This window comes from Tubulanus polymorphus, chromosome 3 (assembly GCF_964204645.1).
Source record: "Tubulanus polymorphus chromosome 3, tnTubPoly1.2, whole genome shotgun sequence".
NCBI lineage: Eukaryota > Metazoa > Nemertea > Palaeonemertea > Tubulaniformes > Tubulanidae > Tubulanus > Tubulanus polymorphus.
This window is the reverse complement of record NC_134027.1, coordinates 8,620,548-8,637,635: the sequence shown is the minus strand read 5'-3', so window position 1 is coordinate 8,637,635 and position 17,088 is coordinate 8,620,548. Positions and strand designations below refer to the sequence as shown.

Here is a 17,088-nt window from a genome sequence, read left to right as displayed (position 1 = left end):
TCTCTGCGTTCGTTTGTTTTTTTAGGTTCAATTTATTCATCAGATTAGTATGGATGTTTAACGATATTTGAGCTAGAAATCAGAGCTAGATAGTTTTAATGTTTTGATGTGCTGACGGCCATCAGTTAAACTGAGATTTTAGTTCTGCATTCCACGTGTAGTTAGCCATATACATAGTATATACGTCGAAGAGTTGGCCCACATTCATTCGACATTTCCGAAAAATGTTGTCCACGGCTTGTTTTACAGCCCGTTTCAGCAAATTGATCATTGAAAAAAGGAATAAGATCAATAAGATTGTCTAAAAACAAGTTTTTCAAGATTGATTTTTCCTTAGTTTTAGCAGGGAAGTGTGATGACACACTTCCCTGGTTTTGGGAATTTGTCTAAAAAGTGAAATTTCGTCTAATCAATAGGGATATTTGAAATACTTTTCTCAATAATATGGAATTAAGGCATTTGCTTGATAACGTTACGATTCGATTAGTAGTGTGACCTTCCATTAACCGCATGAAACACACTTTTTCAATTGTCTGTTCAGGGTAAGTAGCATTGCCAATCTGATATTGATCTGATTTAAAAGAAGCTCATTGTTCATTTATAAAACAAATTGTGATGGTATGTCGACGACCCGATAATAATCTTATATATTATTTTGTACAAAGATATATATATATATATATATATATATATATATATATATATATATATATATATATATATATATATATATATATATATATATATATATATATATATATATATATATATATATATATATGAATGTATTATTGATAAATGGAACCGTTTCTACGTTTATGTATATCGGCCGTTGAGATGTAATAAAAGTCAATATTATATATTTGAATTTACTTGTTTGTTTATGTCAAAAGCTGTTCTATTCGATGGTCGTCTGATGGCTGAGATGTGGACAACGTGGACCAGTACCCATATTGTCCGATATGTTTTAGGACATGAATCAAACATTCTTTCATAATCCATGTGATTTCCCTTGTTCGAATGAGCCCAAATCTTTCCAACACAAAATGACAGTACAGGCCCAATAGAAATCATTGGCGCGTGATGTCACAGCGCGTCACATTGACCGTCAAGTGGCCACCTGAAGTAAAAGGGTCCATTTGACTCTCATCTGACCGCCAATATGATGCATGTGAGCAATGTTTGAAATGATGTAGTTGGAAGGGCAAAATATGGTGGACAGGCAAGGACGTCATGAATACCAACGCGTCTTTTCGAATGAAACCGACACAAGCCATGCCCAGTTCTCAAGTTGTCTGTTTAACCCGCACGAAACTGTGTAATAATAATAATCACATATTCATATATCGATGCCATAAATTGACTTGGTCCATTGCCTAAAGCTGCCAGCAACGAAATAATAAGATAATTGCACTAATGAGCAGAGCGATAATTTAAACTGCTTATTTTCACACGATCGGTGAGTATTCATATCCACTTTCCTTCATATTGAACCGTGCATAGAAGTTTATAATTGGGTGTTTAGAAGCTGCGTAGTTGGTGTGATAATTGAAACCGCTTTATCCATCTTCGTTTTGAAGACAAGGACATTCAAACTGACCAAATATTTTTAACTTGTTTAGACAGAGAAATACGAGTTAGAAATAGCGATGATACTTCTTAGACTGCTGATAAAAAGGTAATACGTGGTGAAAGTGAAAGTTACTTTCAAAATTCAAATAGAATACATTCGCTGACGTTCTGAGCCCAGTGGTTGGCTCAGTTGTTGGCTCAGTTTTAGTAAATTTTCCTCTCCGATTGCCTTAGGTCACAATATTGAGGACTTCACTTTCATCTTATTGTTCACGAAATACTTTGATATGTATGCCAATCAATCCAGCAAAAGATATTAAGCTGCCCATTATATCCTGCCGATAAATATACGACCTAATTTTGCCGCGAACCTGGCATGAAAAAGATAAAGTGCCTGCGTGGTAATTTTAGCCAATGGTGTCGACTTGACAGGAAAACACCCTCGAAAACATCCCAGACGAGGAAAAAACAATTCGGATATGGAAATAGGCTTGTGATACTCACTGGCTAATGAATATAGATTAGATAATTTGACGCGCATATGTGCATATACATGTTCATGAAAAAAATTATTTTCATCATCTGATACATATCATTTCATCGACATTGACAATGGCGGAAAACGTTCGCAGCCGAGAAAATGGCGAAAGTGCCGAATCGGATGACACTCAGGTATATTTATGATATCGTCACTGTCATAGGCTAGCATAGCTATTTCATATTTTCGACACTATACTGAGAATGATGAATAATTCATCAACTAATTCAACGCTAGTGTATTAGGGATATATTTTAGGTTTAATTAAAAGCAAATGCTACTGTTGTATGAGCTATATATACAGTTCTAACTATGACTGTTTTATCAAAAGCCAAAAGTTAGTGTTCAAGGATGATAATATCATTTCGAATTTTTCATTTTCTTGATCACGTTCATCATTTTACAGATCAGGGAATGTATCTAACCAACTTATAACTGAAAAAAATAATCACGTAAACATTGAAAAACGCTTTGAGAATTTTTTCAGTCTACTTTTAAATCGAAACAAATCGGAATTTTGTTTTGTATTGTTTGCGTGGTGAATCGTTTTAGGTAAAGCTAAAGAAAAATATCAGTCTAGGAAGCGGAGTTGGTATTATTGTCGGTGTAATAGTCGGAAGCGGGATATTTGTTTCACCGAAAGGAGTTCTTCAGAAGTCGGGCAGCGTTTTCGGATCACTGGTCATTTGGGCGGCGTGCGGCGTCATTTCATTAATTGGTTCGCTATGCTATGCAGAACTGGGAACGTGTATTCTGAAGTCAGGAGCTGACTACGCTTACATCAACGAGGCTTTCGGGGCGTTGCCAGCCTTTTTGTATCTGTGGGTGGCCGTATTGATTATTGTACCCGTCGGTAATGCAATCACGGCGTTGACCTTCGCCAATTACATACTACAGCCGTTTTTTCCGTCATGCGAAATCCCCGACGAGGCGGTTCGATTGATAGCTGCGTCGTGTATAGGTAAGGCAATGATCCGGACGATTTTTGGAGGTAATGAAAATTTCTATAGAATTTGTGCTGGTCCTGTCCATATCCAGGGCTGATCTAAGATTCTTCGACTGAAGGGGGTATTGGAATGGGCACTTGATATGAAAAAGGCAGATTTGGCAATGCGGGGGTCTGGTGGTCCTGTCACAAAATGTTGGGATAAAAAGGGGTCTATTTGTATTTATTTCCATTCTTTTTAAGATTTTCTTTGCAGCAGAATCTTTTTCCGACTTTCCTGAGGGCACATTCGAATTTTGAAGGGGATTGGACCAGTCCACAAGGCCCGTCCCCTTAAAACTTAAATCCATCCTTGCGGCGAATTGGAACCCGTGAAAAAAGTGCTCACCCTTTTTATCACATTTAATCATTTTATGTTATCGATAACGTATAATGAATTAAGATACACATTATTATTTTCGATAATGAAGTATACGCTACCAGCCTCAGTAATGATAAATGTTTTTCATAGTATTAAGCAGAATTTGACCTGATTTGTTGCTTGACAAAAAAATACCTCACCGATACATCATTCCACTGGGAATGCTAAAAGAGCTATCATCCGTGTGGCTAATTGTAGTAATTTTCAATTTTTGTCTGTTTTCTGGATCACGGTAAATTATCCGTTATTACTTGGGAACATAACAAGTTGATGCGGCCCATACGTGTTTACTTATTTGTTTCATGAGATATAGGGACTGATAAAAAATCTATCGCAACGGCCCTGCATTGATTAAGTATAGATTTCTTCAGATGAAATTAGCGCTTATCAACCTAACAAATTTTCAGTTTAAAGAATTAAATCGCATAGATAATGTCAAAATCTAATCCAGTTCTGCAGTGTCAAAATCACACACTTAATACAAAAGAATAGTTAATTTCTTTTATGTGAGAGGTGCAAACACAAAATAGCTTAGGTTGTTTCCGAAAACATAGTGTGGAAGTGGAAGTGGAAAGAGTGGAAAAGAAGGGAACTATACTGATCATCTAACGGCGTAATACTCGGGATATTTCTCATTCGATCGTGGACGATTATTACAGATGAAAATACATACGATAATTGCTGTCGATAATCACGAGCTTTGCATTTCTGACCCCTATTATTCAGGAAAAAATTAACCTATACGGCCAATTAGGCACGCATATTCTACTATATAGATGAATCGATTTTGAAATTGAGGTCTGTTTAATATATACATATTATAGAAAGTAGAAAGGTTGGCTTTATTACATACCGCCTACATTTCTCTTCGTTTTCAATCAATCCAATCAATGTTTTCTTTTTGATTTTTGTTTTAGCTCTTTTAACTTTCATAAATTGTTACAATGTCAAACTGGCGGCGAGAGTAACCGATGTCTTTACCGTAACAAAAGTTTTCGCTCTTCTGGTCATTATCATTACTGGATTCGTGATGATGGGCCAAGGTAAATTACTCGTTATGGATGCAATTGATAGATATCGTAAACGAAAGATTCTCTCACTTAAAATGATGCAAAATCTTCGAGATACCTATCGCCATTCTCCTTGGCAACTTTTAGACATGATACGAATTGAATATTTAGACATACGGATTGTTTTCAGGTCATGTACAAAATTTCAAAAGTCCATTCGAAGGTGCTGCCAGTTCTCCGGGCTCGTACGCAGTAGCATTTTATTCCGGTTTATTTTCTTATGCTGGATGGTAAGTTTGAAATATTTCGCCGATCTACAATTCCATATTTAAGTAAATCTGTGGATGGCCTGTGTGATTCGGGTGTTTTCTCTGATCTTAGATAGTTCTCATGGCTTATCCAGTGGTCAGGTCTTTGAATTCCAATCAATTTGATGATAATTGCCTGAGTGGTTTGAATCAATCTTAAAAATTCTGTTAAACGATTGCTTTAAACGGGTTCGAACCCTGCTCGATGACAGGCCAATGTAGCCGCAAACCCCGCGTCATTAAAAATGTGAGGTATGAATTGATTTTTCAGGAATTATCTAAATTTTGTAACAGAGGAACTAGTTGAACCGTATAAGTAAGTTAGCAAAATTAGAAACGAAATTACGGATCATTGTCGAGCCGATGAATAAAGTGTTTAAGATTTTCCTGACTTCTTCCACTTAACGACATTTCACGTAGTTATTCTCCTGTATTTTAGAAATTTACCCCGGGCTATATGGATATCAATGCCGTTAGTTACGACAGTTTATGTGCTGGCAAATGTAGCGTATTTTACGGTCCTCACTCCCCAGGAATTATTAGAATCGAATGCAGTAGCAGTTGTAAGTAAGCATCTTCTTCCGAGAAATCCATTTTCGGAAGTCAAAGCATCTTCTTTCTCGACGATAAATAACAATTTCTGGATATTTTGCAGACATTCGCAGATAAAACTCTCGGGGTTATGTCATGGGTCATGCCGATATTTGTTGCTTGCTCCACTTTTGGTGGTCTGAACGGAGGAATATTTGCATCGGCTAGGTAAATATATCAACTGCGAGTAGCTCTTTAGTTTTGTAGATCCTAGATTCAGAATATACCTTTTGAGAATACAGATTCAATCGAAATTTGACTTGAGTGGACTGCAGTGACGTCATCCAAGTGACTGATTGAGTCATTGGCTGAATTTTCCTGACTATCAACGTTAAGAAATTATTTTCCTCAAACGTATTTGTATTTAAGATTGCCGAAAGATTCACTAGCTTCAAGACCCATCTCAAAACAATTTTGTTCCATGCAGTATATATATACCATATATGCTTGAATTAGAAAATCTCAATGCTCGACTTCGTCAGGTCATTACTACAATACACATATTTTCATTTGCAGGTTATTCTTCGTTGGTGCGCGTTCTGGTCATTTACCAGATGCTTTGGCTTTAATCAATATCAAGTACTATACGCCCATACCATCATTATTATTCGGGGTAAGCTAAAATTTATTTTTGTGTACATTAGTATAAATGTTAGTATTGCTACGCATACTTAAGTGATGATTATGTGTATTTCCTGACTGAAGTACCAGCTAGGGAAATCTGGATCTGCAGCTCAGCCCATAGAAGCTAATTTGGGGTGCTCTCGGGGATCTGGATTCCTGCCTTTCCATTGAGGCTGCCCTTATCGTTAAAAGAAAGGTCGTTAAACCCTGCAAATTTGAAAACTAGTCCTTTCGGAAATTGCATACTTTCTGATATTTTTCTTCAAACATATCTAATACCGAGGAGGGACCTCGAAAAATGTATTTTCTTTTCCTCTGGACCCCTGCCTTTTAAATTTCCCCGGCAGTCGCGTGCAAATAGACCAAAAGTCTAAAGAGACAACGTTACTGATGCATGTGAAAATATTCATTCTTCGATTGAGCATGCAGTTCAAGTTCAAGTTAGTTTATATAAAATAACAAAAGTTTTCGGGTGGTAATCTTCCAAGCGCACCTATATGATTAGGAGTTTTCAAATCATCATGCCTGGAATCTTACGTTCGCAGTTTATCTTAACTGATATGAAAGTTGATGTTTACAAGCTCATGAACAGCTATTTGATTAATCAAAACAACTGTGTTCCTGGTTTCAGTGTGTTATTTCAATGGTATACCTGTGCACCAATGACGTGTATAAGCTAATAAACTATACAACATTTGTCGAGTCGTCCTTTATTGGCTTGTCAATCATGGGACTTCTTTACTTGAGATGGAAGAGGCCAGACCTTCATCGTCCAATAAAGGTATAACCGAAAATTCATGAAGTTATGTACTTTTGGTATAACGGATAAGCTATTTTCTAAACGGTATCCGAAATTACAGAAAATAATAGGAACTGAGAATCCCTATAAACCAGACTTTCTCATGATTCATATGAGAGTTTCGCTTTGTTGTTTTGTTGCAGATAAATCTGTTCTTTCCGATTCTTTTCCTGTGTATTTGCGTGTTCCTGGTAATGTTTCCGCTGTTCGATACGCCATTGGAATGCCTTATTGGAGCGTCGATTGTCGCATCGGGGGTACCCGTTTTTCTGATCGGTGTACGTTGGAAAAACAAACCGTCTGGTCTCCAAAAAATTATAAGTAAGTGCGTATCTAGATTCTACAATGTTTCTCGCATTTGAACTTTTGTAAAGAAACCTTGCGCTATATAAATGACAATTTATTATTATCAATAGTATAAATAACCATACATAATGTGATCCCACTCAATCTAAAGAGAATTTGTAAATTCAAATATAAGCAAATTTGTCAGATTTAAGTATTTTAGAAGATAATGATCTAAGTCTTACGTATATTTCAGAGAAGGCCACAGTTCGATCGCAGAAATTACTTTATTGTACACAAGAGGAACCGGACAAACTCCAATAGTTTTGTAACTCAAATATGTTCAAAAGCAAGCATTTCAGTTTACATTAAACAATCATATTTTACATCAAAGGCATGAAAAGAAAATTATCAATATTCGAAATATTATGGAATACTAAAGGTATGTATGTAAATATATGAAAATATAGAAAAAAATTGATGAATAAATTGAAATGTAAATAATCTTCTAGAAAACACCTATGTACATGGTCATCGTAGCAATTTGGGTTATTCCTTATGCTTATACTTCTGCATTCCTTGCATTTTAAGTCGAAACCAGAATACGATCAATTCAATGCTCTACATTTCATTGGTGACAAAAGGGTTTTTACATGACTGTATAATGTCCCAATTATACCCATATACATGTATAATCTTACACGACAAAGCTAACACTTAAGCTACAAAGTATATTTGCATTTTATGATGCAAGATATGGTTGTAATTTAATCCTTGTACACGTTTTCCAAAAAGAATTTGATGTGATCGTGTTTTGTAAGTGATCTAGGTTGTTTGAACTGCATCGCACTCGTTAGTTGATTCGATGCTAGCACCATCTGTCGGAATTTTATGAATGTCCCGTCTTTTACCTGATACACCAACATAGTATGCAGAATACCTTGGTTCCGTTTGGCACGATATTTTTTCGTGAGCCTCAATCAAACCGCCATCAAACTAAATGAATATTATGTTTATGAGGTTATGGGTCTTACATGTTTGAAAAATGATTCAGGTGCATACCTTGGTCTTACCTTCGCTTTCTCATGCGACTTCAATATTCGAGGTTGTCCAGACTTTGCAGTAATTTCGATGAACACGACTTCATAAAGGCCTTGGATTTCATCGTTTCTTGCAACTTATAATGGAAATAGAAACAAGATTATATTCACATAGTCACACAAAATCATAAACTACACATTTATCTTTTTCTCATAACAGCGTGTTTGTCATAACGTGTTCTTGGGGAACACCACAATTTCCTTTTCTGTAGAAAGTTAACTTACTTTTTATAACCTCCTCAAACAAGGGACCTTCAACGGCTGTGTAATCGATCAAAGATATATCTAAATAATCTGCAGCTATGTTCAGACCTTCTGTGAGCGCGGTTTCGGTCAGTTTTTCACTAGCCACATTTAGTATTTGGCCAGATCTTTTTAACAAAAAAAGCCAATAATATGGATAGAAATTTTCTCTAAACAGTTCGGACAAAATGGAGAAAAAGCTATGGCACACCTGTAAGACGGGTGAATTAGAGGTAAATCGTTGAAGAATCCTACGACTTGAATGACGTCACCGCAGCGATATCGGTAAAGTCCCCTATTATTGGTTACAACTATCTCGTATTCTTCGTTCATTTCCAACTACGGATACAAGAAATAATGATTATCGTTTTCAGGCAAATAGATACCAAGGGCTTTTCATTTCAATAGGTACCTGATGAATCCTTTTAGTTTGAGGTTGGTCTTTATATATTTCATCGGCGGTAATGAATTCAAAGAAACTTCGTCAGCAACCGGAGTGTAATTATCTTCAAATGTGTTATCAATAGCAAATGTCTGACATCCATAGTGGCATTCTGTTCCAACATAGCCACTGGACAAAACCGGAATTTGGCCGAAATATTTCTTCTTTAATAATTCTGCACTGGTTTTAAATGACCCGGATGTCAAGAGGCCAATACAGCTAGCGTTTGGCCAAATTCGTGGGATGATATCCTGAAAGCCGGATTCGAATTCTATTCTCAGCTCATCTGCTCGTTTTGGATCAGGTTTCAGAAGGGCGTTCAGTTCAGCTTTTATCTCCGTCGATAGGGGGAGCGCAATCCAGACCTGGCCCCTTTCTATATCGGTACATAGTTGTTTCCATTTCGTTTCAATAGTTGTAATCCAAAGTTTTGTAAGTCCAACGAAAGTCAACCAAAAAACCGCCAAATCGCGTTTACGCAACGCGAGAAGAGCGTAGACGTAAAACACAGTCTCTTCACCTGCTGCAGACAAAGCTTTGTTGATTTCGTATGAAATGATGATATGTGCCTGTTGATAGCATGATATCGGTCTTATTCGGATGCCTTGTGGTGACATTTTAAATTCCGGTTCAACGCGGATGTAAAACGGAAGATTAAGATTATCAAACCCTGGTATCAGTTTGAATGCAAGAAAAAATGTTGCGGAAAATGCGTTATTTACTTCGTACACATGTTTATTGGCCAAGGGGAACATTTTATTGTTTCCAGTTGTTCCCGATGTTGCTCCGAAAAACACAACTTCCCCTTTAAAAGTGATGTCTTTCAGTTCCCCGGTCTCAAACATGTAGTCGATGTAGGGTTTGTAATTGTTATATTTTGTTATCGGCTGCGTCCTGAAATATTCACCGATTGTATTTATATTCTTAAACCCATGATCTAAACCGTACTTCGTGTTTTTCGCGCTTGATACCAGCTTCATCAAAAGGCGATCTTGCGTATTTTTTACATCCTTCGACATTCGAACTAAGGACCTATAACGCCACCAACCTCCGAATGGAATCAATATTCTAACGATAAAATAGCAGATGATGGTGAATTTCAAAGACTCGTAATTGCTTGGTCGTTTGCGAGCTATATCGAAACATAGAAAACTAAACAGCACACATCCCACCACTACAACACCTGTAAATAACGATTACTGAATGAATGTACGTGTACCTTGAAACAAAGGTACCGCAGAAAGTTTTCGTGCGGAGCAATGAAATCAATAAGAAAGGGAAAACATCAATAGCCAAGAAAGATAGCAGGATGTTACCTGCGATTATTGCCGAATCATCACTAGGATAGTACGTCGTCTTAATGAGCTTCCATAAGTTCCATATCGTTGCTACCACGCCTAATTTTCCTAGCATCGAAAACCATTTCTCCCAAGTCATATTCAACGTATTTGTTCTTATAAACGTCTTCGACGGAAGACTTGACAGTACAAATTCTGAGATAGTAACCAGTACGAACTAGATATAAAATTGTCCTATATATGTTTTTGTTTGATGAGACGCAATTTATTGAATACTAAACAACGCACTATTAAGACAAAACATATTCCAACGTAAGATATAAAAAAAACTTTATCTTTATTGGTGACAACAGGGTTTTTTACATGAATACAATGTCCCAATTATACCCATATACATGCATAATCTTACGTGACATAGCTAACTCTTAAGCTACATAGTATATTTGCATTTTATGATACAAGATGTCGTTGTAATTTAATCCTTGTAAACGTTGTCCAAAAAGAATTTGATGTGTTCGTGTTTTGCAAGTGATCTAGGTTGTTTGAACTGCATCGCACTAGTTAGTTGATTCGATGCTAGCACCATCTGTCGGAATTTTATGAATGTCCCATCTTTGACCTGATACACCAACATAGTATGTAGAATGCCTTGATTCCGTTTGGCACGATAGTTTTCGTGAGCCTCAATCAAACCACCATCAAACTAAATGAACATTATGTTTATGAGGTTATGGGTCTTACATGTTTGAAAAATGATTCAGGTGCATACCTTGGTCTTACCTTCGCTTTCTCATGCGACTTCAATATTCGAGGTTGTCCAGACTTTGCAGTTATTTCGATGAACACGACATCATAAAGGCCTTGCATTTCATCGTTTCTTGCAACTTATAATGGAAATAGAAACAAGCTTATATTCACACAGTCACACAAAATCATAAACTACACATTTGTCTTTTTCTCAAAGCAGCGAGTTTGTCATAACGTGTTCTTGCGGAACACCTCAATTTCCTTTTCCGTAGAAAATTAACTTACTTTTCATAACCTCCTCAAACGTGGGACCTTCAACGCCTGTGTAATCGATCACAGATATATCTAAATGATTTGCAGCTATGTTCAGACCTTCTGCCAGGGCGGTTTCGGTCAATTTTTCATTAGCCACATTTAGAATTTGGCCAGATCTATTAAAAAACAATATATATATATATATATATATATATATATATAATATATATATATATATATATATATATATATATATATATATATATATATGGATATGAATTGTCTTTGAATAGTTTGGACGAAAATGAAGAGAAAACGATGGCACACCTGTAAGATGGGTCGATGAGAGGTAAATCATTGAAGAATCCTACGACTTGAATGACGTCACCGCAACGATATCGGTAAAGTCCCCTATTATTGGTTACAACTATCTCGTATTCTTCGTTCATTTCCAACTACGGTTACAAGAAATAATGATTATAGTTTTCAGCCAAATAGATAACGCGGGTGTTTCATTTCTATAGGTACCTGATGAATCCTTTTAGTTTGAGGTTGGCCTTAATATATTTCATCGGCGGGAATGAATTCAAAGAAAACCTCGTCAGCAACCGGAGTGTAATTATCTTCAAATTTGTTATCAATAGCAAATGTCTGACATGCATAGTTGCATTCTGTTCCAACATAGCCACTGGAAAAAACGGGAATTTGGCCGAAATATTTCTTCTTTAATAATTCTGCACTGGTTTTAAATGACCCGGATGTCAAGAGACCAATACAGCTAGCGTTTGGCCAAATTCGTGGGATGATATCCTGAAAGCCGGATTCGAATTTTATTCTCAGCTCATCTGCTCGTTTTGGATCAGGTTTCAGAAGGGCGTTCAGTTCAGCTTTTATTTCCGTCGATAGGGGGAGCGCAATCCAGACCTGACCCCTTTCTATATCGGTACATAGTTGTTTCCATTTCGTTTCAATAGTTGTTATCCAAAGCTTTGTAAGTCCAACGAAAGTCAACCAAAAAACAGCTAAATCGCGTTTACGTAACGCGAGAAGAGCGTGGACGTAAAACACAGTCTCCTCGCCTGCCTCAGATAAAGCTCTGTTGATTTTGTACGACACACAGATGTTTGCCTGATGATAGCATGATATCGGCCCTATTCGGATACCGTGTGGTGACATTTTAAATTCTGGTTCAACGCGGATGTAAAATGGAAGATTAAGATTATCAAACCCTGGTATCAGATTGAATGCGCGCCAAAATGTTACCAAATATGCATAACTTACTTCGATCATATGTTTATTGGACACGGGGAATATTTTATTGTTCCCGGTGGTCCCCGATGTAGCTCCGAAATACACAACTGCCCCTTTGAAAGTGACGTCTTTTAGATCCCCTGTTTCAAACATGTAGTCGATGTAGGGTTTGTAATTGTTATAATTCGTTATCGGCTGCGTCTTGAAATATTCACCAATTGAATCTATATTCTTAAATCCATGATCTAAACCGTACTTAGTGTCTTTCGCGCTTGATACCAGCTTCATCAAAAGGCGATCTTGCGTATTTTTTACATCCTTCGACATTCGAACTAAGGACCTATAACGCCACCAACCTCCCAAGGGAATCAATATTCTAACGATAAAATAGTAGATGATGACGAATTTCAAGGACTCGGAATTGGTTGGTCGTTTGCGAGCTATATCGAAACATAGAAAACTGAACAGCACACATACCACCACTGAAACAACTGTAAATAAAGATTTTAAATATTTTGAAAAAAAAATATTTTAGTACCTTGCTATGCAAAGGTACCGCAGAATATTTACGTACGGCGTAATGAAATCAATACAAGAAGGAATATCATCAATAGCCAAGGCTGATAGCGGGATAGAAAGTTACCTGCGATTGTTGCCGAATTATCACTAGGATAGTGCGTCGCCTTAATGTGATTCCATACGTTCCATATTGTTGCTACCACGCCTAATTTTCCTAGCCTCGAAAACCACTTCTCCCAAGTCATATTCAACATATTAGTTCTTATAAACGTCTTCGACGGAAGACCTATCGATATAGCTGACAATACAAGTTCTATGATATCAGTAAATACGAATTAGATATAACATTGTCCTAGGACGCGTTGAACAGGGTCACAGTCTGTTCAATACCAAGCAATGCGCTGGTAGGAAAAACATTTTTCAGCGAAAGATATAAATAGCTAAACCAAGAAAAGTTTCATTTCTTTGTTTTTATATTCGTGCTCCTCGGAACCTTCTCTCAAATTATTACATTTCAGTTGGTTTTTATACAAAATCCTTCTACAGTTACAGGCTTCCTGGTATTTTAGAACCAACTACTGCTCACAAAGTTTCTAAGATATGACGATTTATTCAACTTTCGCAACGAAATTGGACATTTCGAAAATTTCGAAAACAAGTGAGATGCTCCCTGCAAACAGGCATGTACGAATGAGAGCAGCTGGCAAAATCCATTAGAAAATCAATTATATTCATATATTTCATTTAACAGGCTTTACTGTGAAATCTCGGTCAATACAAACTAACGTATAAATGATCCGAACAACATTACATAATCATTAAACAGATTAATGTATAATCATTACGTTACAGTTCTCTATAGTGCAACGAGAAGAAATGAATTAATCTATCGTCATAGATCCAACGCAATCTTAAAAATACTTCCCCAAGTAAAAGTCTCGAATATAGTTGAACTATGGATTCATATGGATGAATCTTCAGCTTCATTGTAAACGTTTTCTATGAAGAACCTGATATGTTCATGCTTTATAAGTGATCTAGGTTGTTTGAACTGCATCACGCTCGTTAACGGATTCGATGAGGTCACCAACTGTCGAAATTTATGAAAAGTTCCATCTTTAACCTGGTACACCAACATCGGCTGTAGAATACCGTTATTCCGACACGCGCGATAGCACTCATGAGCTTCCATCAAACTTCCGTCAAACTGAAAGAATTAATCTTAACCTTATAAATCAAATGTACCAGGTATATCCTTTTTGTAATTGACCTGGCGTTACCTTAGCTTTCTCGTGTGGCTTTAACATCCGAGATTTTCCAGATTTTGTAGTTATTTCGATGAAAATGGCTTCATAAAGGCCTTGCATTCTACCAGTCTGCGCAACTAGAAAATTTGAATGATGTCTTAACAGTTACATTTTAACAAAAACAAGCCAACTGTGACTTGGATATTAGCGAGCAAGCCAACAACTCCGCACTTCGCCAGAAATATGCTAAACTGAGATGGGCAACTAAAAAGCCTTTGAACATACTATGAAAATTAAAAATGAATAAAGATACCCCAAAAAATTTAGAATCTCATTAAGAATCAATCAAATCATTTGTAGATTTTTTGATGAGATAACGTAATTATCTGCCTAACGTTATTGACTTATGGAGAGACGACTTTTTTAAAAGTGTTTTGTCTTACAGTCGCTCTTTTCGGGTTGAATAGGAATCATTATGGACGTCAGTGAAGCCTAAATATTTTTTTTCAATAGACCTACTTTTTATAGCCTCTTCAAACAATGGGCCTTCGACGGCTGTGTAGTCTACGATGGAGATATCCAAAGAATCTGCAGCGATGCTTAATCCTTCTGCCAGGGCGGTTTCGGTCAATTTTTCGTTAGCCACATTTAAAATTTGGCCTGATCTGTTTTCAAAAATGAGATGAATACAGATATTTCTAAACGATTTTCATATGATAAGGTTGAATATGTATCGGCACAAACCTGTAAGATGGGTTGATAAGTGGCAAGTCGTTGAAAAATCCTACAACTGCGATGACGTCACCGCAGCGATATCGGTAAAGTCCCCTATTATTAGTTACAACTATCTCGTATTCTTCGTTCATTTCCAACTACGAATACAAAAGAAATCAATAGGAATTGTTTTGAACTAAAAGTGATTTACTTAAGATTATCAATTCCGTACCTGATGAATCCTTTTAGTTTGAGGTTGGCCTTTATGCATTTCATCAGCGGGAATGAATTCAAAGAAAACCTCGTCAGCAACCGGAGTGTAATTATCTTCAAATTTGTTATCAATAGCAAATGTCTGACATCCATAGTTACATTCTGTTCCAAGATAAGCACTGGACAAAACCGGAATTTGGCCGAAATATTTCTTCTTTAATAATTCTGCACTGGTTTTAAATGACCCGGATGTCAAGAGGCCGATACAGCTAGCTTTTGGCCAAATACGAGGGATGATATCCTGAAAGCCAGATTCGAATTCTATTCTCAGTTCATCTGCTCGTGTTGGATCAGGTTTTAGGAGCCCGTTCAGTTCCCTTTGTATCTCTGACGATAGAGGGAGTACAGGACAAACTTCGCCCCTTTCTATATCGGTACATAATTGTTTCCATTTGGATTCCATGACTGTCATCAAAAGTTTCGCAAGTCCAACAAATCCCAACCAGAAACACTCCACATCGCGTTTACGTAATGCTAGAAGGGCATGGACGTACATTACTGTCTCTTCGCCTGCCTCAGACGCTGCTTTGTTGATATTGTACGGGATGAAGAAATTTGATGGTCTAGCGCATGATAGCGGTCCTATCCGGATGCCTTGTGGCGACATTTTAAATTCTGGTTCGATACGGATAAAAAACGGGAGATTGAGATGTGATAATGCAGGGATCCATTGAAATGCACGCGAGAATGTTGCCGAAAACAAGTGGCCCATTTCACTAATATGTTGATCGGACAAAGGGAAAATCTTATTGTTTCCAGTGGTTCCCGATGTAGCTCCATAAAAGGCAATCTTTCCTTTGAACGTGACGTCTTTCAGATCCCCGGTCTCAAACGTGTAGTCGATGTAAGGTTTGTAATCTTTATAATTTGTTAATGGTTGAGTCTTGAAAAAATCGCTAACTGAATTTATCCGTTTAAACCCGTGATCTAAACCATATTTTGTGTTTTTCGAATTTGCGATCAGTTTCATGAGCAGACGATTTTGTGTATTTTCGACGTCTTTCGACATCCGAACTAAAGACTTGTAACGCCGCCAACCTACGAATCGAAATAACACTCTGACAATGAGGTAGCAACCGAAGATGAACTTCAAAGATTCTGAGTCACTTGGTCGACTGCTGGCTATATCAAAACACACAAGGCAAAACAAAAGACATCCTACCACTAACACTCCTGTAAATATCATGTATATACAACGTATTATTTAAGATCAGTGCGGAACGACACAATCCAAGAAAGGAATCGCCAAAATGTTGGCTCACTACCAGGACGTATCCAGGGCCCCTGTTTTTTTTGCCAAAAATATCATTTTCATAACCTATGGCTTAAGAAAGTTACACTTAAAGTGGAAAATTAATGCTGGTTATTTTGTTCTAGAATCGATCTACATGTAGATGCTCAAAAAATGATCCATTTTTTCAAAACTTTTCTGGTGGCCCCAATACCTTCTTAAGGACTTTCCGTCCATGCCATGTTGTGCAATGTTGCATGTGTACAGGCCTCGGATTTTTGGGCCCCTTTATTCAAAATTCCTGGACCCGCCCCAGACTATATACGATTACTATTTTAGACTCTTACCGGCAATCAAAACCGAATCATCGCTAGGATAGTAAACCCCTTTCACGAGCCTCCATACATTCCAAAGTGTTGCTATGACCCCTAGTTTTCCGAGGGTCGAAAACCATATCTTCCAAGGTATATTCGTCAACATATTGGCATTATATATACTCAAACGTCTTTGAAGGGGAACCTACTGAACAGTAAGTACTGCGTAATGACAGTGTGAACTTTAAACGCTTCCAAACCAGTTTTAATCTTAATGCGTATGTAGATAATATTTGCGATACATAAGCGTGTTTCTTTTAATCATTTAAGAATCAAGTTGACATTATTAGGTATAAAGCT

At 37.0% G+C, this 17,088-nt stretch overlaps 4 protein-coding genes across 4 annotated transcripts; 1 reads left to right on the top strand and 3 right to left on the bottom strand.

Moving 5' to 3' along the window:
- Positions 1-2,008: 2,008 nt before the first annotated feature.
- Positions 2,009-7,530, top strand: LOC141901740 (Y+L amino acid transporter 2-like). The gene is made up of 11 exons (XM_074789179.1): positions 2,009-2,244; positions 2,663-3,071; positions 4,395-4,520; positions 4,678-4,777; positions 5,067-5,111; positions 5,235-5,358; positions 5,451-5,554; positions 5,903-5,999; positions 6,642-6,791; positions 6,953-7,130; positions 7,351-7,530. Exons 1-11 carry the CDS (start codon positions 2,185-2,187, stop codon positions 7,416-7,418), a joined length of 1,461 nt encoding a protein of 486 aa, XP_074645280.1. The 5' UTR covers positions 2,009-2,184; the 3' UTR covers positions 7,419-7,530.
- A 121-nt stretch (positions 7,531-7,651) lies between these two features.
- LOC141901310 (uncharacterized) lies at positions 7,652-9,496 on the bottom strand. Its single transcript, XM_074788468.1, has 5 exons — positions 9,245-9,496; positions 8,649-8,776; positions 8,420-8,565; positions 8,168-8,271; positions 7,652-8,090 (listed from the first exon to the last, which is right to left on the bottom strand). Exons 1-5 carry the CDS (start codon positions 9,494-9,496, stop codon positions 7,920-7,922), a joined length of 801 nt encoding a protein of 266 aa, XP_074644569.1. The 3' UTR covers positions 7,652-7,919.
- Positions 9,497-10,652: 1,156 nt separating this feature from the next.
- LOC141901309 (uncharacterized) lies at positions 10,653-12,405 on the bottom strand. Its single transcript, XM_074788467.1, has 5 exons — positions 11,756-12,405; positions 11,507-11,634; positions 11,210-11,355; positions 10,958-11,061; positions 10,653-10,880 (listed from the first exon to the last, which is right to left on the bottom strand). The coding sequence occupies exons 1-5, from the start codon at positions 12,353-12,355 to the stop codon at positions 10,653-10,655; spliced, it is 1,206 nt and encodes a 401-aa protein (XP_074644568.1). The 5' UTR covers positions 12,356-12,405.
- Positions 12,406-13,418: 1,013 nt separating this feature from the next.
- LOC141901599 (uncharacterized) lies at positions 13,419-16,949 on the bottom strand. The gene is made up of 6 exons (XM_074788938.1): positions 16,762-16,949; positions 15,143-16,356; positions 14,941-15,068; positions 14,716-14,861; positions 14,230-14,333; positions 13,419-14,156 (listed from the first exon to the last, which is right to left on the bottom strand). The coding sequence occupies exons 1-6, from the start codon at positions 16,892-16,894 to the stop codon at positions 13,911-13,913; spliced, it is 1,971 nt and encodes a 656-aa protein (XP_074645039.1). The 5' UTR covers positions 16,895-16,949; the 3' UTR covers positions 13,419-13,910.
- Positions 16,950-17,088: the final 139 nt, after the last annotated feature.